Below are 22,712 nucleotides of genomic sequence, written 5' to 3'. Positions count from 1 at the left end.
TAATATCAAAAGAGTTTACTTTTACAAACTATCCGATGATTAACATCTGTACAATTGTGCATTAACATTTACATCAAGGTAACGCACCAGGCGCCACCTTCTGTTGGGTAGCCATATTTTAGGCTACTTGTGGTAAATGTTCTGGAATTCAGAGTCAGTGCCTTAGCCAGCATGACGATTTTATCCCGCTGATCGTCAGGCTGGCTACGCACCTGTCAGAGTGAGTTTATTGTTGTTTAACAAGTGTGTTTATCAATATAAATATGTTTTATAAATACGTTACTGGAAAGTTATGAAAGTTATTTGCAGTGGACAGTTATTTCCTACAAATTTTCTCTTTTACATCATTCCCTCGTCCGATTCCATTGAGATGACGTAATCATGGTTTCGAAGACTCAGGTGACTGGTCGAGTAAACACTGTTAAGATCATCTTTCTCCAAATCTTTGACAGGTTGTTGGTTGACAAGACGAAGCTTGCTGTTGGATTCACGTTCAGGGCCATCATAGTACAAGTCACCACCATTTTGACTAGCATTGTCCTCGTTGTTGGAACCAGCATCGTGTAACGACTCGTTATCATCATTCCCACAATCACTATCATCAAAATTATTATCATCACCATCTTCGTTGTCACTTTCATTATCATCACCACTAACAGGACGTGGACCATCACTAAATCTACCAATGTTATCATTACCACCATCATCTTCATCATTACGACCATTATCATCATCATTACTTTCATCACGACCATCATTACTATCTTCATCATTATCGTGTTCATAATCACCATCATCGTGATGACAGTCATCATTATCATGCTCGTAATCACCATCATCGTGATGGCAGTCGTCATTATCGTGATCATAATCACCATCATCGTGATGGCAGTCATAATTATCGTGATCATAATCACCATCATCGTGATGACAGTCATCATTATCGTGATCATAATTCCCATTATCGTGATCACAATCACTATCACCATTATTACCAACATCATCACGATTGCAATCATCATTTGGAGCAACATTATCGTGATCATAATCACCACCAACACCATTATCATCATCGCCACTACCATCTCCACAATCAGCATTCGACTGGCATTCACCATCACCATAAAAAACACCATCCTCGGTAAATATCTGGCTCGCTTCCCTGGGACTAAACCTTGAGCTACGCCAACTGGAACTAAACGACTCCTCAAATTCTGAAGCGATTCTTCTTCTTTGATTTTTCTGAATAACCAAGAGTTCATCGAGTGTATGTCTCTTTAAGATACCATCAAACAAAGGTATAGCTTCACCTATATCATTCTCCGTGAAAATTTCGCCACTTTCCAGTAAAATGTTTAAAAGAACTCCCTTTTCTTTCATTTTGCTCCTATCTCGAAACCAAAGCGCCTGACGAATATCTTCTTTACACTGCCCTTGCAGAGCACTTTGTATACATTCTGAAGTTTCAGAAATCTTGTCCACTCCAAGGTCGATGTCATCTTTAGGTTCTTTGTAGATGGGCTCCGTCATCGGCGCCACCTGTCGGAGAACGGTTTTCTTCAAACTCTTGATCATGAAATCCACAATCTCGTAGTCGTTCGGTTGAAGCAACACGTCTGCACGAACTTCGGAGAACGTCTCGCTCAAAATCGAAATAAACAGGTTCATGTAAACACAGGTGTTTAGCAAAGTGTAACTAAAGAAAATGAAACTGGTTAGGATCCGGTTTGTCGCGTTCATACCGTCAAAATCGCTTGAACCAAGTGTCATTTCCATGAGACCAGAAAGGCATCTTTGATAGGTCGCAAATTCAGGCATATCTCGACCATACACCAAGTACATTAATTGCGCGTAAGCGGCGAACAGGAGCATGTAAGTGAACAGGAAGCCGAGCAATGTTTCCGTGCACGCAATCAGAGTCGTTGAAAGAAGGCTGATCTTGCGGTTGAAACGTAAAAGTCGGAGAACTTTCATGAAATAGACAAAAACAGCGAGGCCTAATAGCACTGTGAACGACTGGTCTATAGCGCTTACGTAGTGAAAACTGACAAAAGTATCTCGGTTTTTATTGATTCGTCTTAAAGCTAGGGAAGTTGCGGCCATTCTTGCAAAATACAGCCCAATAGCGGCGAATGAGAAGAGCAGTCCCAGAATATCAAAATAATTCCAGGGGTCTTTGAAATATTTCTTGATACCGGAGCTCCGGGCCTCTTTCAATTCACGAGTGAAGATGTAACACAGGACGCCCACGAAGATCAGCTCACATACCAGGGTGATAAAGGCCTCCGTGCCAACGTAATGGTATAATCGTAGAGTGTGTATTTGTCCGTACGGGTAAATTCCCCCGGTGATTTGCTTCTCCAGGAGTAAAGTTACGGTACAGAAGAAGTTCGTGAACGCGTTGTACACAATGAACTCGAAGAAAACTGCCCGGGTTTGATCGTCAAGCCAGGATTGTTTCTCCAGCATTTTCCCCTCCTGTTGAACCACAGATAAGCTGCTGTCCAGATTCCACACGTAGCCTAAAAGAAATATGACATATTCTTACTGGACCTCTAGCAAGAACAGTTTAGAACTGATAGAGCTAACGAGTATAAATAAAGTTGGTTTAGTTTAGGTTTCCTCCTGTAGTAACACTGGATCAATAAGAGATGATCCTTACTGGACCTCTAGGAAGAACAGCTTAGAACTGATAGAGTTGTCCAGTATAAATATAGTTAGTTTAGTTGATTTGTTTCAAAGAAAAACTCTTACCTCCGCCCCAGTAGTTATGAAACTTGCCCCAGAATGGCGTTCCTTTGAGGTCCCTGGCTGTGCGATATTTCCACGCAGATTTTCCACCTTTCAGTTGTTTGCAATTATGTTCAGATCCGTTAAATGCCGACCAACTGACATTATAACATCCTTCGTCCTTGTTTGACCAACTGTACTCTTTATTACATTGGCGGTGGAGATGACGCACGGTCGGGTGAACAACACAAGAATCTGAAATGAAATCGGATAGTTTTAGGGCAATAAACTTTATACTGGATATTTCTATCAGTTCTAAACAGTTCTTCCTGAAGGTCCAGTAAAGATCATCTCTTATTGATCCAGTGTTACTACAGGAGGAAACACAGCTGGCTGCTATATTTTATGATACTGATTGTATAACTCACCTTCCAGAGTATTCCTGAGTTGGCGAGCTCTGGCCAAACCAACCACATACGACACTGCTCTGTCAGCCGTGAATTGCTCAGGATAATCATGATAGGCCGCCTTCAAATCATCTGACCCCGAAGAACTGCTTGTTTTGGTTTTCGTGCTCTTTGATTTCGCCTTTGCGCGAGATTTACTGGCAATTGTCTTCGAGATGGTCTCAATATCATCCAAACCATATGGACCATACCAGAAAGGAGGGCTGATTGCAGGCAAGATGCTGTTGTGAAGCCAACTCCAGTATTGTTGAATGTTAGAAATCTAAAAGAAATTACATGTCTAATTTACTAAAAAAGCAACATACCACTATACCAAGTACTGACTAGTTCATCATGACGCAACTTACATCTTCAAAGCGCATTCTCGCCGTATATTTATTCTCGACAAATAAATCGTTCATCGTCTTGGTAACCAAATACGCCTTAGGATCGCGGTTACCATAGGCAACAATGGATACCAACACAAGATACGCAATGTACCAACACACTTCGCTAATGATGCGACGCATTTTCTTCTGTTTCGTACGCAGTTCCCTCACGGCCACCAGTTGCGCGGCTGGAAGAGGCTTCATCACTGACCTTGGTGTCCTTGGCTCACGGAAATTGTCGTCGGGGAATATCGATTTCTCTTCGTCGTCAATCGATTCGCCATTGTCCTAAAGACAATGAAACATTAGCAAGGCTCAGCTATCTATAGCTCAAGCATCTTTGAAGGAAAATAAACCATTTAAACACGACAATTCTTTGAGATGAAGCAATCAGAAGTGCAATTAGTCGAATACCGAAACCCTAGCAGTTGAAAACAAAGCTAAAACCAGCTAATCTTAACCACAATGGGCCGAGATATCTTGGTATGAAAAAAAAAACATGACCAAACACATTTTAGCAAAACCCAATCATGAATCCTCCTGAAAATCTATGGCCCACAGCTTCATCTACACCAGACGAATTTTACAAACCTGTTCAGCTTGTCCTGGCTTGCTGTCACTCGTATCCCCCTGGTCGACTTTATTTGGATCCTTAATGATGAGCGCAATGATCGTTGCTGCTGCGAAGACTTTAAGAGGCTGGAAGAGCATCAAGTCTTGAACAAAAGATATCAGAGTGGAGCTGATCCACTTTTCTGATTTTTCTTTGCCAAATGTGAAACCGTAGAAGATTGTGAATGTTGCTGAGATGGAGATTGTTAGGAAGAGAAGAATATAAGCAACGTAGATTAATTTTCTCGGAAGCGAGTTCTATAAAAAAAGGGAAATATTTTACATTTAAATAAAGTTGAATAACTCTATCAGTTCTAAACTGTTTTCCTAGAGGTCCAGTAAGGATCATCTCTTATTGATCCAGTGTTACTACAGGAGGAAACCTAAACTAAACTAACTTTATTTATACTGGATAGCTCTATCAGTTCTAAACTGTTCTTCCTAGAGGTCCAGTAAGGATCATCTCTTATTGATCCAGTGTTACTACAGGAGGAAACCTAAACTAAACTAACTTTATTTATACTGGATAGCTCTATCAGTTCTAAACTGTTCTTCCTAGAGGTCCAGTAAGGATCATCTCTTATTGATCCAGTGTTACTACAGGAGGAAACCTAAACTAAACTAACTTTATTTATACTGGATAGCTCTATCAATTCTAAACTGTTCTTCCTAGAGGTCCAGTAAGGATCATCTCTTATTGATCCAGTGTTACTACAGAATGAAACCTGAATTAGTCAAACTATATAGTTGTATAGTAGTTCTCAAGAAAGCAGAGAACATTCATTTAAAAACATATCGTCTACCTTTGAACAGCCGACTAAATTCTCAGTTGGATCTGAAAAAACGTTGTTTTCAGTCTCGTCATCCAGCGCATACTTTCGAGCATTATCGGAATCTTTGCTCCCGGCATTTGGTTCCTCCTTGGGTCGCACATTCCTGAATATATACACGATAAGAAGATTGACGGGCAAAATCACTAAGCAACTTATGAATCCAATCCATAACTGCTTCAGAGAGAACACGAGAGGGCCAGCACGCACATCGTTGCCAGAAGAGGAGGTATCATCGGTCTGATAGAACATGGCGTTTGCCAACATCGTTGATAATAAGAACTGTAAAAAAAGGCAAAAGAGACATTCATTCTATCCGAACTATCCCGGCTGGAATAATGGGCGCAAGTGAACATGAAAGATCACATCAAGCCAATGATCGTGTACATACCGCGAGACAACACGAAAGACGTTGCGCGCGTGTGAACTGATTGCGTGGACGTCTCGAAAGAACGCTGAACCACAAATGTTCGTCGAACAACTTTCTTCTAGCCTCGATCGAAAACAAGAAGTTGAACGAAGTCAGATCATCTTTAGTCGCCGCGGGAAGAGCGCGATCAATAAGACCATCATCTTCCTCCACTGCAAACCACTGGTCGCAAAGAAACCAGGTCTTTCGATTCGTTTGAACGTCGCGAACTAGGATTCGATTTAGGAACCAGCTCGGGGAATTCCCCGTGTTGTCATGCCATACTCGCACGTGATCGATCTTGCCAAGTTTTGAGGGCACGCTCAGGATGAAGGTGTCCACACCGCCCGCTTTTAAGGCGGTGTTGGTTGAGTCCACGAGAGCGCGCGGCTCCGTGTCGTGTTCGCTTCCTGAGATGACGATGAAGACCTTGGCTGTCGTACCAGAATCATTTGGGTGTCCTGTATACACTGTGACCTCATAGTTATAGTTGTCACGAGGATCGTTGTCCGGTAGAGGAATGGTGACGAACTGTTAAGAAAAGCAAATGAACAGTTTAGAACTGATAGAGCTACCCAGTATAAATAAAGTTAGTTTAGTTTAGGTTTCCTCCTGTAGTAACACTGGATCAATAAGAGATGATCCTTACTGGACCTCCAGGAAGAACAGTTTAGAACTGATAGAGCTATTCAGTATAAATAAAGTTAGTTTAGTTTAGGTTTCCCCCTGTAGTAACACTGCATCAATAAGAGATGATCTTTACTGGACCTCTAGGAAGAACAGTTTAGAACTGATAGAGTTATCCAGTATAAATAAAGTTAGTTTAGTTCAGGTTTCATCCTGTAGTAACACTGGATCAATAAGAGATGATCCTTACTGGACCTCTAGGAAGAACAGTTTAGAACTGATAGAGCTATCCAGTATAAATAAAGTTAGTTTAGTTCAGGTTTCATCCTGTAGTAACACTGGATCAATAAGAGATGATCCTTACTGGACCTCTAGGAAGAACAGTTTAGAACTGATAGATCTATCCAGTATAAATAAAGTTAGTTTAGTTTAGGTTTCTCATTATTTCTTCACCTCTTCAAGATCTTTCTTATCCTTGCGTCGAACCCAAAGCAACATGATGAAGTAAAGACAAATAATGGACAAGACCACAGCAAACACGATTGGATTTTCATCCAGATTGCTGAACCCGGCTGCCACGGCGTCCCAGTCGATGGAATTTGGAGCAACAACAAAATCGCCACCAAACGAAGTGAGATGATTGCAAAGACATTGTGTCTCATTCATGTTCGTCAAGAACCCAACCTACACGAACGAAAATAGACTTCTCATCAACTTTAAAATGATTCATATCTTGATAATATTTGTGGTAATCAGGCTTTACGCTTTCGAATTCAACACGAGAAAGGTCTATTCAATAAACTTCACGTATTTTAATAGCATTTTCACAATCACATTTCCCTCAGGCCTCAGCTAATCAAAGGTTTCGTGACATACCGTACAGCCATCTCCCTTCCAGACCTCCTCGTCTTCATCGTAGTACAGACAGCCAGATGTATAAATATTCAAAGTATAGTTCATTGTTTCCGGGCATTCGACATCTGGTCTGTTGTAGATTACCCCAACATAAAAGGTGCCTGTTGCCTGACGGTTTAAATCAACATTGGACAGAAAGAATGTGTTTGGACTTTTTGATCTGTTATTATACTCGAGCGTAAATTCATAATCAGGAATTGTTATATTAAACATATGTTCATGAACTGAGGGCTTGCGATGTTTTTGTAAATACAGGCTAAAGTTGGCACGTTCTGAGCAATTTCCGACTAAATTTAGTTCAATATTTATCGAGCTATCGTTGTGAGTCACCGGGAATTTATGCATTATCATCTTTCCCGCCATGGCTTCGTAGACACGGTCCGAGGGGACTGGTTTCGGGTCACGTGGTAAGCGAATGTCGATGGGATCGTCGAGGTCCGCGACTGAGATTCCTCCAGAAGCGTTTCTTATTTCAGTCGTCATGACGACGGAGTGTATGCGGTTGGCGTCATCTTCAAACGGATTGGTTGGGGTAGCAACAGTCTGAAAGGAAAAATAGAGCATTTTGGAAGTGATTCTATTAGCTGGTTTCTGGGTAGCAGATTCGGTGCGGAAATGCGTGTATTTTTTAAAAGGTTTTACATCAACTGTTTCTATCGACCCTGAGTTGGTTACCAGGAGGGAAATGAAAGGAAAATAGTGTAGTTTTTCACAGAGTAAAATCAAGTGCTGGATAATTTTATTTATTTTCATAATTTTGTACGAACATCACGACAGACATCTAAACTGCACTTACAGACACATCACATGTTCCGCTTCCATTCAGCATACCGCTCATTTGCGGTAAAGCAAAGCTTCCTGATCCTGCGGTTAGAAATTTCGAATCCAATTCTTCAGGATTTTCGCGATAAACTTCCAGGGAGAGATAAGGAGTGTCAATACGAGTCGCTTCCTCGCCCGGCGCCTTGTTCGTTGTTACAGCTTTCGCAACTTTTTTCACCACCGACATTAACTTATCTGCCAATTCCTTTTTCTAAAGTAAACAAAAAACATTAATTAGGTTATACCATTGCGCGAGGGTATCTTTCCTGGTTACAGCTAAAACCTTTCGTAATCTTGGGTAGAAATGTTTTATTGTGTATCGTCTTTTGAAAGATATCAAGGTCTCCGAGACACACGATTCAATTTTGTTGGATCCAATCCACTTCTGCTGTATGGGATGTAGCGTGTTATTGATAAAGCAGTACTACATTGGGCTTAGTTGATTTCAAACCCATATAGATTGCAAGACAACAGACAATAAAACATCCATCAGAAGTGGAATGGATGATGTCATTCACTTGAACGGACCTTGAGACATGGAGAAGAAGCTTTAAGAAAATACATTAAGCTCTATTGAGTCTAAAAATATTAAATTACCTTCTGTTTCTTCTCGGATTCTTCATCATCATCATCATCATTCTCCTCCTCTGCTTTCACAGGTGGTGCTTTCGTTGCTCTCGACTGTGAGGTCTGGCTACTTTCACTGGTCCTTGACTCGCTTGCGGTCTCTCCCACGCTAGGTTGCTGGGGTGCCACTGGTTCTTCGACAAAAAATGCGGCTTGAATAACGTTTCCCAGCCCAGATAATACGGCTTCTGCTGTCTTAGCGACAGTTCTTGGGTGGGTTCCAGGTTTCTCAGCCTCGGACTCCAGAACGTCGCCAACTGTTGCTAAAGTTGAAGTCGCTGTTTCCTAGAATGCGTTGAGAAATGAAATGTTAGAATAGTTTCAGGAAGTTCAGACACAAACCACGACAGCTTATTGTAGAATACTACCTACACTGGACCACCACGTTTGAGATATCTTTCTCAGGTAGTTCAGACACAAACCACGACAGCTTATTGTAGAATACTACCTACACTAATTGCTACAACTTCATACACATACTTGGGCCTCCTGAGAGACTTCCTCCGTTTCCTTGGTAACGGTACCAAGTACAGCCGAGGTACGATGTGCATCTTCCAACGTCTTCACCGGGGCATTTGAAATCACGTTCACCAAACTGGTGCGCAACTAAGCAGAAAAAACAGTTTATAAGATCGACAGTAATTTTAGGTTTGTTTTGCCAATATTCACCTAAACCTACAGAATTCAAAGATAACATGGGCCAAGATCTGAATTCAAAATCTCAAACATGAAAGATTGAAAGATAACATTGGCCAAGATCTGAATTCAAAATCACAAACATTGAATTCAAACCTTCGTATTTTCTTTCTTCGCCTCCTCTTTCTTTTCTTCTTCCTTTACTTTGCTGTTCTCGTCCTGTGGCTCACCCGTGGTGTTCTTGCCAGTATCCACCGACTCTTCACTTTTCTCACTTTTCTCCGACTCAAAATTTAACATATTCCCGACAGCGGAAATCATTTGAAACGCATTTTGTGTGTCACCAGATGACAACATGCTTTTCAGAGTGCCGTTAGTCGATGTAAGATCTTCGACCTTCGATTTAAGTGCGTCAGTATTCGTAGGATTAACCTGAAGATTGCGAAGAAACAGCTTTAAAACTTTGCCAGTTTCTTTTAAATTAAGGCTGGTTTTTTATTTGCCTATAATAATTCATTATGTTTCACCATAATCTATTGTTATTCTGTGATCATTTGACAATGGCGTATAACAATGATTTTCACCTGAGTTATTGAACTGCATGGAATAAATGGAAAGCTAACTAAACCAAACATATGAGGGTTGTGTGAGGCTTTGAAAGCGTATTATACCCATGCCAAACACGCAGACTTCTCTGTTTATAAGAGTTAAATTGTCTACCTGAACTTCGGTTTGAACGAGAGTCGAAGCATCTAACGAATCTGTTATAAGAACCACAAAGTAGAGCGTGTTATTCGCATCTTGGCCAGTCGGGAATGTCACGTTGGGGCTGAACGAGTTCCCTCCGACGTAAACCAAAGACTCCAGCGTTCCCGTGCCAGGGAAATATGAAAACGTGTACTTCAGTGGCAGATTGTCGTCAATCCAATCTCCGCAGGTGATTCCTAAACATCGATGATAAACAATACAATCTTAATACGACCAGGAAAATTTATCTTCAATTGAACCAGGGCCCATTGCAAGGTTCAATAACAATTTGACGCTTCAAGCCAAAGTTAAAAGTTATTTGTTATATAGAATAGTGATTCAGACAAACACGAAAACTAAGTGGGGAATTGTAAAAAACGAGTTCAGATCAGGCTGTGTAATAAATGTATTTGTATATACACACCGAATAAGGTATCCAAAGCGTATCCCGTTAGAGGACTAGCATGACACCATCCATCGTAAGGCGGTATGTTGACAGTTCGTACAAGTTCGGCAATGCCCGGATTGCCTCCGTGTCTCCACGCCGCTACCCGAATCTTGTACGTCCGATTACCGAGCAACGATTCCTCCTTGATGACCAAATTTGGCGACGACGGTCGCGTTAGTATGATCTCCTCGTGATTATCAATCATATCCCAGGAGCCTTCGTTGAACAGGTAAACCTCCCAGCGGTAATTCATGGCGCTCCTGCAATCCTCACATGTCACCTCCAGGGACACTTTCGTGGAAGGGTTGAATTTCTCGAGACAATTTCTCAAACAGCTGAATGAAGAATTGTACAGAATTTAATGGCAAGACCAGGGTATGATTGGCAAAAAAAAAACCAAGAAAGGGCAAGCAATTTTCAAATATCTTCATTTCGTTTACCTTAGGGCTACAGTAGGTGGATCCCCAGTAATAACCTTCAGAAATAAATTAAAAAGACTTCTCCTGAAATCTTTCTTCACCAAAAGTTGCAGTGTATATGAAGCATTCTCCCTCATAAGTCCAGTGTCAACATCTATCGCCAACGTTGTGTTTGAGTAATTCAAGCGGCCAGGTCCTTGACCAAAACAGCCACCAAAGTCAACAAAACTAGTGCCGTTGGTAATATTCGCTATTCTCGACTGCTTTATTGCCTCTGGTTCGGCGGGAAATGTGTAGTTATCGTCGCTCCGCTTACAATGCCAGTAGAAATACATCCCTAGAATAGAATTTGTCAGCAATTGGTATTTTGAGTATCTCTATCAGTTCTAAACTGTTCTTCCTAGAGGACCAGTAAGGATCATCTCTTATTGATCCAGTGTTACTACAGGAGGAAACCTAAACTAAACTAACTTTATTTATACTGGATAGCTCTGTTAGTTCTAAACTGTTCTTCCTAGAGGTCCAGTAAGAATCATCTCTTATTGATCCAGTGTTACTACAGGAGGAAACCTAAACTAAACTAACTTTATTTATACTGGATAGATCTGTTAGTTCTAAACTGTTCTTCCTAGAGGTCCAGTAAGGATCATCTCTTATTGATCCAGTGTTACTACAGGAGGAAACCTAAACTAAACTAACTTTATTTATACTGGATAGCTCTGTTAGTTCTAAACTGTTCTTCCTAGAGGTCCAGTAAGAATCATCTCTTATTGATCCAGTGTTACTACAGGAGGAAACATGTCTCTCACCTTCATAATCGCCTTCTTCAACATCAGGATCCCGTGAAACTCCGCCATCAAGTGAAATCACTTTGTTGAATCCCACGAAACGCGTCGAGCCACCACGAACCTCGGCAACAATCGGCGATGGTGTAATTTTGACGTATCCGAAAGTGGAAGAACTAACACCCTCGACACCGACCATGGTGAGGGTAAAACGAATGTAATATACACCGTAGCCCAAAGATCGGGGGGTGAAAACAACTTTCCAGTCATCCATCTTAATATGAGGCAGTGATATTTCCTCGCTTTCATCTTCCGAGAAACCCAGCGAAGTCACCTTAAATACTTTCCATTCAAAATCCGTCACTGATGTTGCTTCGCAATCAATCGTGTTCTTAGTAATAATCTCGAATTCCTCTGACCGCATAAATTCCCGCGCGCTTTCCACGCTTTGCGCGAGTCCCTCGATGCTGACGACAGGTGACGTACAAGGCTTGTTCACGACGACCGTCTCAATTTTAACATCTTCCTTGGAGACTGGATTCGAGCCGACGCAGGTCACCTGATACACTGTGACGTTGGTGTAGGTGTGAGTGAATTGGATCTTATCAGATGACGTAATATAACGAATGTCTGTCACGTGATCGAAGTCTTTGGGACACGTGGCCAAGAAGGCGCCTCGGTAAACGAACTCAGTCCCATCTCCGAGGTTGAAATAGTAGCAAGGATATGTGCCCATTTGTTTCATGCTGACCTCAAAGGTCATCGGTTCTCCAAGTTTAACTGGACCATCATTGTCAATTTGTATATTTTGAACTGACTCTAGCAAAGTTACCGATACATTAGTAGTTTTATGGCTAACAAGATTTGAGGCATTGACAGTAATCGTGTAGGTTCCAGTCTCAGTATAGAGATGGCTTAACGATGTTTCTTCCGTGACATTTTGAGCCGAGGAATCTCCAAAGTTAACTTCAAAACTTACAGCATCACCATTGCTGGCAATAGTTAAGACCAAAGGTGCTTCCAGCGGAAATGTATTATCCTGGTGGGTACCACTTTCACTCTCTACGGTAAGAGTGACATTATCAACAGGTTTCATACCAATTACCAGTCCAGTTAGGTATGCAACACTGACCGCGTTTTCTGCAAAAAGGCTAACGTTATATGAGCCCGTCGTCATGTAGGTATGCGGCAGGTAATTCTTAGTTCCAGGTACAAAATCAAGCTGTCCTTGAGTGAAGGAATTGCCATCTCCAAATTGAGCGGTAACTGTAACATTCTGCCCAGAATTAGCACTAAAAGGGATTCTAGTTTGATCATTCATTGCTAGGTACATCGGGCAATCCCAGGTTAGCTCAGTGATGGGGTCTAACACACGTATCCACGAGGAAACATTGACGGTATATCGAATATTAGTCACCGTTAAATTGACTTGGTGTAACCCGGAGTGAGTGAAGGTATGGCTAATGTTCAACCCGTCATGAGAGTGTTTATTGGCAACAACAATGGTATCGTTCTCATCGAAATGAAACGTGTAGTTCACGTTTAAACCGGGGTGTCCAGGTACCGCGATTACTGTTAGTTGGTTAGTCGCGGTAAAATCGGGTAACATCAAGACCACATCTTCGATAATTTCATACGCATTGATTTGTGCGACCAGAGTTTTTTGCAAGATTTCGTTACCAACTTGACAGTTGAGTTCACCGGTTTTATTCAAATTAAAAAACAAACTCCGGGGGGCTGCGTAATGACCACGAAGAAGTGCCGTGCGGCCTTCAACCCGAGCCACCGGGGTATAGAACCCCGTCTCGCTTTCTTCCGCCCGGAATGATACGCCCGTCGTTTTGTACTGAAGATTGACAGCATCAGAGTAACCTATCATGTCTCCAGGAAACACACGTGTAAATTGGTTTGGCTTCACAGCATGGAGCCCAGCGCGGGAAAACTGAAATTGTTTATCGTATATTACCTGAAAACGGGAAGTCACGTTGGAGGGCGGTTTCCGAGTCGGGCAATACGGATCTGAATCATCGCACATTTTACCAGTGGACGGAAACGTATTCAGGGTTCTTGGTGGGTTCCCCTGTAGGCATTCTTGACTGAAAACGCTGGTGGACACACACTTGTAATTGGTTTGACAATATTTAGTCCCAGCCTCACAAGTTGGTCTAAAAACCTATTGAAAGACAAACGGCTTTATTACGTCACCATTCGGATTAACAGGCGAAATATCTTGCAGTAAAGTAATTGCAAATAAAAAATTCATACTATATTCTGCTATTTCATCCTACTGTATAAAATATGTAACAAATTTAATTTCATAACGAATTCACAAGAACTGTTCATTTTACCGTACCTTGATAGAGAGGCTTCCAGGGCCGCTAGTCATGAACTCAAACCCTGTGATCATGCCAGAGAGAAGCGAAAATTGAGCTGGAAGAATTGTTGTGGAACTGTCATTGACAACAGCGACTGGATTTTCTTCGAGAATTTCGCCCGTTTTAAATAACATGTTATCTAGAAAATATAGGTAAATTAATAATTCTCCATCTGTTAATAATACAGGAAACCTAAACTAAACCAACTTTATTTATACTGGATAGCTCTATCAGTTCTAAACTGTTCTTCCTAGACGTTCAGTAAGAATCATCTCTTATTGATCCAGTGTTAGTACAGGAGGAAAATCTCCTTATCCCACTGTTTCTACAATGTATACAAACATATCCCTCACCGTCTATCTCTAGTGGCACATCCTCCCCATCAATAGTACAGTTCACATTCGTCCCAGTTCCCCGCTGTATATACAATTTGCATTCATAAGTCTCTCCTTTAAGAACCCACTCCGGGCAAGTTAAGATGGTGGTGTATGCTTGACAATGTGCAGTGATTTCTGTTGTTGCCACAGCAACCTGTCTTTCAAGAGAATCTCGGGCTTCGGCAATTAGAATCAATTGACCAGAATCAACAAATATGTGTTCAAATTCACCTGGTTTAAAAAAACATAATTTAAGATTAAATAAACAGAAGTCAGCAGTATTGTAGAATACTACCTACACTAGACCACCACGTTTGAGATATCTTTCTCAGGTAGTTCAGACACAAACCGCGACAGCTTATTGTAGAATACTACCTACACTAGACCACCACGTTTGAGATATCTTTCTCAGGTAGTTCAGACACAAACCACGACAGCTTATTGTAGAATACTACCTACACTGGACCACCACGTTTGAGATATCTTTCTCAGGTAGTTCAGACACAAACCACGACAGCTTATTGTAGAATACTACTTACACTGGATCACCACAGGACAGCTTATTTTAAATATAAAACCTAGCTGAAAAATTTAGCTCAGAAACACAGCCACATCCTTACCTGTTGTAACATTAACCATGTGAACTCCATTCAAACTAACGTCAATGCCAACGACCGCATTACCGGTGAAATTTGTGAAGATTATTTGCTTCTTGAACAATACATTCAATGGGTCGGAATAAATACCAACAGTACAGTCACTGCATAACGGCGGACAGGATACTTCGTATAAACTAACGGCTGTTTCCCCACCGCAGTGGAGCACCGGATTTCCAGGGCAAGGAAATGAGCAACGAGCATCAGCTAGTTTAGTGAATTTCATCGTTTCTTTCATGCAATAACACAATGAACCTTTAAAACACAAAAAAGTGAAACGTTATAATAGTATTTTGCAAGATTCCATCCGCTTGTATTTTGCCTTTCCTTGCCGCCTTCACTGAATATAGTCACTGCCAACAGCTCAAAGATTTGCTCATGAAAAAAAGGTCCAAAAACGCTTGTTAAAACTTATCAATACAAGTACATAAATACCTTGAAACAAGCCTGCCATTTTGTAGCCTTCCGAGCCACAGGCGTGTTTACAGTCTTCAGGAGTGCTTTTTGAAGATTTGAAAAACTTGGGTAGAAATACGTTCTGCTTAAAAAAGTCTTCTCCTTTGATGCAGCCCTTGTATGAAGGCACATTATAGCGTAGCACTGAGTTGAATGGAAGACCTGGAAAAATATTTTTATCCGGGATAAATCTTTTGTTCATCCACTAAAACAGGAAACCTAAACTAAACTATCTTTATTTATACTGGATAGCTCTATCAGTTCTAAACTGTTTTTCCTAGAGGTCCAGTAAGGATCATCTCTTATTGATCCAGTGTTACTACAGGAGGAAACCTAAACTAATCTAACTTTATTTATACTGGATAGCTCTATCAGTTCTAAACTGTTCTTCCTAGAGGTCCAGTAAGGATCATCACTTATTGATCCAGTGTTACTACAGGAGAAAACCTAAACTAAACTAACTTTATTTATACTGGATAGCTCTATCAGTTCTAAACTGTTCTTCCTAGAGATCCAGTAAGGATCATTACTTACCATAATTATAGTCGTAAATTTCCGTCTTCAAAGCCATGCCAACATTTGCTAAATATGGATATATGCGGATATACCGTGCGACAACGGGGGTATACAACATTACCATGGCAACAGCGTTTGCGTTTTCAGAAGCTTTGAATATCTTAATTTCAATTTAAAATGGAGTGGGTTAGACGTCTCTACAAATCGTTAAGAAGGCAATATCTTCTACCCTCCAGAAGGCAACACGCCACTCCCCTACGAAAGGGAGATATAATCCCCCTGCCCACCCGTACCAACCTGCGCTTTCTGTTCTGTATCAAGGAAGAAGGTCCACTCCAGAGCATCCATGCTGTATGATATTCGAGCTGAGGTCACCCACATATTGTCGTGGCCTTGAAAGGCGACATAACCAACACGACGAGCGATGCCCAAATCAACTTGCAAATATTGCTGTTGGTCGTTTTTCTCCGGAGCTATTACCCATGCGCCTGGTTGTTGAAGAAAAAGACATTGAAATTATCAAAGCACTTTATTAAGATCAATACCCAAGTTAACAGCGAAGTTGGCTAGAATTAACTGTAATCTAAACAGCCAATGAAACAGTACTGAAGTTCACATGTTTTGTACATGGATTATTAATAAGCATTAAAACCAATACCATTTTCAATAAGGCTGTATTTTCACAAGCAAAATAGTTGCATATTCTCTGAATTGAACGTTGAACTCAGCAGTATGCATGTAGTCAAAATTTGAAAACGTTTCCTTAGGGAAAGGCGGACCGAACGAAGAAACGACAGCAAACACAGCGCTTACCTTCTCTGTAAAGACGAGCCATGTTTGCTCCAGTAGTATCACTTGAAGCAGAAGACACCGACAGAGCGGAGTCGGGGATTATGTAGTTTTTCATGCCAAAACCTTTAAACCAAAGATATATTTGTAGTAAAAGCATAAAAAGGAATATACTTTAGTTCATCGCAAGACAAACTTTCTTCATGTACTCACCTCGAACATCGTGATAGATTACAAAGTTGACTAAGGTTCCAGTGAACCCACTGTTCAATGTCGTACCAGTCTCCCATTCCCAGCCATCCGCTTCTTCTGGGACAAGCGCAATAAGACTGGACTCCAGACGCTTATCAATGAATAATGACAACCTAAAAATTCGAGACAGCAAAACATTAGTTCGTTCTGGTGTTAATAGAAAGATACCTTATGCTACATCACACCATTCCACAGCACAGCACACCATACCACACTATCCATACCATACCACATGTACAGGGGTACTGGTACCATGTCACACTATGCATACCATACCACACCTACAGGGGTAATGGTACCACACAACACCATACAATACCACACCTACAGGGGTACTGGTACCACACCACATCACACCTACAGGGGTACTGGTACCATACAACACACCTACCGCACACCAACTAAACAATATATACTTACAGGCTTTCCCGTGCATTATAAAACAACATAACGCTTTTCCAAGTTCCATCAGCAACACTGGAAACTGAATAAATGTTGTGTAATCCAATTCGAATGTGCAGGTTGAAGTCATCAGTTGTTTTAATCATTGTTCTGTACAAATTTTCCCCGTTTTTTCGTCCGATAAATTTAGCGTTGGCTTGCGTCATTTTAACGCGAAAGTTGATAGAAAAATCAAAGGGACCAAATTTAGCCGTCGACAGTCCCTTCTCTGCGATGCGGGCTCCATCATTGTCAACGATAGTTTTCGAGGCAAGAAAACCTGAAAAATTATTCAAAAAATTACCGTTAATATTGCCATTGAAAGAAAGATCTTTCCTGTTGCAAAATAACCTTCTTATTTTATGAATAGCCTTTGAAAGATTAAAGCAGCTTCTCCACTCGTATCAAATAAAACGGTCCCTTACTTCTAAGTGCATTTATGCAACAGGACGCGCAAAAATGAGAATCTTCTTGCTATTGTTTACCCACTCATAGGCGTACGAGACAGGGGGGGGCAGGGGGGCAGGCAGGGGCAGGGGGGCAGGGGGGGCAGGGGGGGGCAGGGGGGTGATTGTCGCCCCCCCAAAGAATTTCGAGAATCAAAGTTCAGCCGAAACTTCGGGCAAACTGAAAGCTAAATTACATAGCTAAAATTTTTAAAACCAAATTGTGTAATATATATAACATATTTGTATTCTATTTCGCTATTTTTGTTCCACTTTCTTAACAGCACATCCGCCGGTTTGCCAAACCTATTGTTACAAATCTGGTAAAAGTTATAATTCGGGCACATTGTATAATTCAAAAATTCGGGCGATTTTTTTTGCCCCCCCCCCCCAACGAAGTTGCGCCCGTACGCCTATGTACCTACTTACCTTTAGAAGAATCGAAGAAAAGCTCAACTTCCTTTACGGCAATTTTCTTCTTTGTCATTTCATGTGTATCAAGAAAAGAAAGTTTTATCGAATCCTTGGTAACAGTATAGAAAAAGAATTCATTCCAGTACGTCGAGACGGTTTCATTAACAGGCAAATTTGAGAGATACTAGATAAAAAATATTCAAGCAATAGTTTTCAAACCATACAGACATTATCTTGCTACTAGGATTAGAGATCGCTGGTTGAATTCAACCTCAGTCATATGTGAAATGATTGCTTAAAGACTTACGCCTGTATTCTGAGAGCTTGCTCACGCTCAAACTCATTGAGTGAGAATTTTACCAACCTCAAATTTCTTTTCGTTTGAGAACTCCAATTCAAACATCTTCAGGTGATCATACTTGGCAACGTCGCTTATCAACCAAAGTCTAAGGAGGTTCAACTTTACTTCACGAGGAAGTTTAATTTTTATCCACTTGTAGCTGTCGCATGAGGCAGGTTGTGGCGTGGACGATGCACCTGAAGTTGATGAGGATCCAAAAAAACCTTCAGTGGTGGGCACGTTTGTCGTTTATATATGTAACAAGGATGTACGCATCAAATTTGGTATAACAACTGCCTAAAATAGACAATACTTCTGGACGTTTCGACGTAAAAGCCTTTGTCAGAAGAGTTCGAAGGATTAAAGCATGACAAAGGGCCTTAGGTCGAAACGTCGAGAAGTATTTTTGTCTATTTTAAACAGTTCAGTTGTCATCCCATATTTGATGTGAAGTCATTAATTGAAGACGTGCCACGTTAGACGTCCAAGTTATTTCAAGAATTTACGTTTGAATATTTAAGCAACAATAAAAACAGGCAAAGAGTTTGCAAGGAAGGGTTTGCGGAGACGTACAAGCACAATAGATAAGTCATATTGATTGGTGATTCGATTACCTTCTTCAGTTGTGCTAACAACTGTTTTGTCCCAGTCGTAAGTTAACCCATCGACAACGTAAGGGCGGATTGCTTTACCAGCCTGCGTTGTGACGCGAGATCCCCGAGCCCAGTTGATATACGAACTTGGCAGACGATCTAGCAAATGAAAATTGTCACATGGGACTCAAGATCATTAAGCGTTTGTAAACTATCTGAAATGAATACTAGGCTACTGATGTATAACAGCTCCGAGATCTCAAGAAAGGGTAACGTACCTGGAGAAAAATCATAATAAACGCTGATTTCATAGACATACGGTACAATAGTGTTCTCCACCGAAATATCCAATGAATTTGTTGATTTATCTTCAAAGTATATTTCTTGAACATGAGATACATTTCCCAAATGGAACTTAAAAAAACAATATCATTTAGTTGTAATTACATGAAACTAGCAAGAGGACTGTATTACCCCGGTTTTACAATCAACAGAAAGTTCTGAACTGTTCTTCCAAAAGGTCCAGTAAGGATCATCTCTTATTGGTCCAGTGTTACTACAGGAGGAAACCTAAACTAAACTAACTTTATTTATGCTGGATAGCTCTATCAGTTCTAAACTGTTCTTCCTAGAAGTCCAGTAAGGATCATCTCTTATTGATCCAGTGTTACTACAGGAGGAAACCTAAACTAAACTAACTTTATTTATACTGGATAGCTCTATCAGTTCTAAACTGTTCTTCCTAGAGTCCATAAGGATATCTCTTATTGATCCAGTGTTACTACAGGAGGAAACCTAAACTAAACTAACTTTATTTATACTGGATAGCTCTATCAGTTCTAAACTGTTCTTCCTAGAGGTCCAGTAAGGATCATCTCTTATTGATCCAGTGTTACTACAAGAGAAAACCTAAACTAAACGTAACACGGTGAGATGATGAAATACCTTCTCCGTCGCCCCGTCTGAAAACTTAATGGTCAGACTTCTTTCCCCGTACCAACTACTAAACAACACTTTGTTGACAATATACTCTTTGTCGAATTTCAAGAAAATTGATCTTCCCCAGCCGCATAAACCAGTACCATCAATGACTGCATGACATGCACCATATTCTGATACACAGCTTCCTCCGTGTTTAAAAGACGCAATGTTTTGTGCAGGAAAAGGAAAGGTGCCTGGAGAAAGACAGAATGAGAAACAGGTTCAGTTTGAAAAAAAAACAAACCCGGAAAATATCGTTCGTTGATTACGACTGATCAAATCACCAAGCGAGAAACTTTGGAGTCTGAAAAGACCTAAATTTCTATTCGTACCGTATAAATGACTAAACAGTCCAGGTGGCTGAAGGTCTGAATGATCTAATAGAATATTCTTGACATACCGGTTGTCGTCGGTACTCCATGAGAGTTCACCGTGAACTCCCAAGGTTTTTCAAAATTGTTACAATGATAATATTCATGTGCTTCGGCCATGCTGATACGGCGTTCCCACAATGCAATATCACGTACTGCCATGCGTGCGCATCCTGTTAGGGCACTTGACTTTTGACCAACTTGAAAACTCGTGTAGCCGGGTCCTGAAGGACTGATTTGGTTAGTTGAGGTGCCAGAAACCTCCTTCAAGTTGTCAATCAGTGCTTTAACACCGTTGACTGGATCCCAAAATATGAAAACATGAGACCAGTCCTTTCTCCCAATGTGAAAGGATAATGTGTAATCTTTTTCACCAGACTTTATTTGAACGTCGGCCGTTGAAGATCTGGAAAATACAATAAAAACACTGTATTTATTTGAGGAGTTGGGAGATATATAAAGACAGGGCTTTCTTTGGGGGGGAAAGGGGTTTTTATAACAGAGGAAAGCCAGGTGGTGTGTTTGAAACCTTCTCAAAATGATCTTTTGAAAAGTTTTTAAACGACATGTGAAAAGAACACATTTTCCATCCATATTTTCTCAATGAATGATAATTCAAAAATAGAAACAAATGCTTTTAGGTTCGCCTTACTTGTAGGTTAAAGACAATCCTAAGTCCGGCAGCCAAAAAACCTGCTTGTCCTCGCTGGCCGGTTTCGCATCCAACGCAGAAACCCAAAATGCCATCGTGAATCCAGAATCACAAGTTGTTACATCCGATAGACATCCCTTGTGAAACTTTGGAAGGTTCAGCCCCCCAGAACACGCCCCACTGAGATAGAGAGACGACGACGTATGTCCATCAACAAAAGGTCCAAAGGGTAACGTTTTCACTTCGTTCAAGTCGCGAATGTGACCGTCCTTCCCGTGGCGTAGTTCCGGGATGGTCGTTCCACCGACGAGCTTGTCCGCCAACCAGAAGTAATCAGCTTTTTGGTAACATTTACCTAAACCATTATCAGAAATCAGATCAACTAACTTTATTAGCTCTATCAGTTCTAAACTGTTCTTCCTAGAGGTCCAGTAAGGATCATCTCTTATTGATCCAGTGTTACTACAGGAGGAAACCTAAACTAAACTAACTTTATTTATACTGGATAGCTCTATCAGTTCTAAACTGTTCTTCCTTAGCGATGAAGAATTCACTCACGTACCTATATGTTTCCAGTAAGTTAACTCGACAGGTTTAACAGATGAACAAGCTATTCCCCAGTATTTCATGTGTATTCCTGCAGTATCTTCAATTGTTATAACCCTGTAATTATTGCCAACTAACCACTGGGAGGATTTTTTGTAAATGTACAACAGATTTGGTTTTTTGTTAAACCTCTGAGTAACTCCTACACTGTGGATTTCCGTCTTGTCTCCTCCATTCTTCAATTTATAGACATGCATTTTTTGCTTAACTGTGTCAAACACAAATTGGTAAGACGCATAAGCTTTCACGGATGGGCTGTCGGCGAAATGGATTGTCAATGTTTCATGAAACCGTAGGTACATTTTTAGCATTCCAGTAAATGGCACCCAACTGCGGACGACGGAAGTGTCGGTTGCAAGAGAACGATGCTCGATGTTCAACTCTTGATAGTCTGAAAACATACGAGTTGATTAGTGTTCGTGACAACATGGCTTTGAAACAGGCTTGATAATTGTAGCTCAAGGTATACGACGAAGGTATATGATTAATATTGTGATGGTTCAATACTCTGAGTTACCAAGATTGGAATCAAACCTAAGACCTTTGGTTTGCTATTCCAATGTTACAAGACTTCGTCAAGCGGCAGTGCAAGTTTGTGACTGATAAGTTATTGAGTTGCAGGACAAGAACAAACTATTGCATAGAAACGTGTTCAAATGTATATTTTTCTAGCTATGTGGTAATTGGAAACAAACCTCGGTCGCAATTTTCATCGTATATTTGAATCGTTCTAAAACCAGGCCCAGAAACTGATCCGTCGCTTCGGTATGTGTAAAACGATAAAATTGTAAATTTTATAGTCAACGAGGAACGTGGAGCAAACGTCTTCTGGTCAAATGCTGCAGTCGAATTGATGACGTTTTGTGTAAGGGTCATCTGTAGCGAAACAAAAATCATGAATGAAATATGTAAATTGAAAGCTACATTAACACAAAATACAATCTAAATAGGTCGATAGAAAGGACGTAGAGGTTGAATTTACTGGCGGAAAACCTTAGGTTGAAA

The 22,712-nt window shown here is 40.8% G+C and overlaps 1 protein-coding gene across 1 annotated transcript; it reads right to left on the bottom strand.

The window, feature by feature from the left end:
* Positions 1-37: 37 nt before the first annotated feature.
* Positions 38-22,503, bottom strand: LOC114536049. The gene is made up of 35 exons (XM_028557407.1): positions 22,403-22,503; positions 21,664-22,098; positions 21,102-21,456; positions 20,479-20,855; positions 20,043-20,272; positions 19,376-19,511; positions 19,119-19,256; positions 18,529-18,701; positions 18,180-18,348; positions 17,284-17,584; positions 16,825-16,976; positions 16,636-16,737; positions 16,120-16,310; positions 15,841-15,982; positions 15,286-15,468; positions 14,815-15,105; positions 14,171-14,425; positions 13,796-13,956; positions 11,467-13,615; positions 10,679-10,994; positions 10,215-10,573; positions 9,764-9,987; positions 9,200-9,475; positions 8,888-9,013; positions 8,378-8,692; positions 7,755-7,991; positions 6,920-7,501; positions 6,497-6,727; positions 5,399-5,947; positions 4,981-5,289; positions 4,157-4,435; positions 3,545-3,853; positions 3,159-3,459; positions 2,755-2,985; positions 38-2,522 (listed from the first exon to the last, which is right to left on the bottom strand). Exons 2-35 carry the CDS (start codon positions 22,016-22,018, stop codon positions 340-342), a joined length of 12,687 nt encoding a protein of 4,228 aa, XP_028413208.1. The 5' UTR covers positions 22,019-22,098; positions 22,403-22,503; the 3' UTR covers positions 38-339.
* Positions 22,504-22,712: the final 209 nt, after the last annotated feature.

The sequence above is a fragment of the Dendronephthya gigantea genome, unplaced genomic scaffold, assembly GCF_004324835.1.
Source record: "Dendronephthya gigantea isolate DGI-Jeju-01 unplaced genomic scaffold, DenGig_1.0 000129F, whole genome shotgun sequence".
Classification (NCBI taxonomy): Eukaryota; Metazoa; Cnidaria; class Anthozoa; order Malacalcyonacea; family Nephtheidae; genus Dendronephthya; species Dendronephthya gigantea.
The sequence above is the reverse complement of the archived record's forward strand: the minus strand, read 5'-3'. Positions and strand labels throughout refer to the sequence as shown.

Excerpts from the sequence above, each read along its gene's own strand:
- LOC114536049 (XM_028557407.1), bottom strand. The coding sequence starts at position 22,018 with ATGCTAAAAATGTACCTACGGTTTCATGAAACATTGACAATCCATTTC. Across the intron at positions 17,585-18,179 it reads TTTCTTCGATTCTTCTAAAG|GTTTTCTTGCCTCGAAAACT; the intron begins GTAAGTAGGTAC and ends ATAATTTTTCAG. Across the intron at positions 7,992-8,377 it reads AATCCGAGAAGAAACAGAAG|AAAAAGGAATTGGCAGATAA; the intron begins GTAATTTAATAT and ends TGTTTACTTTAG.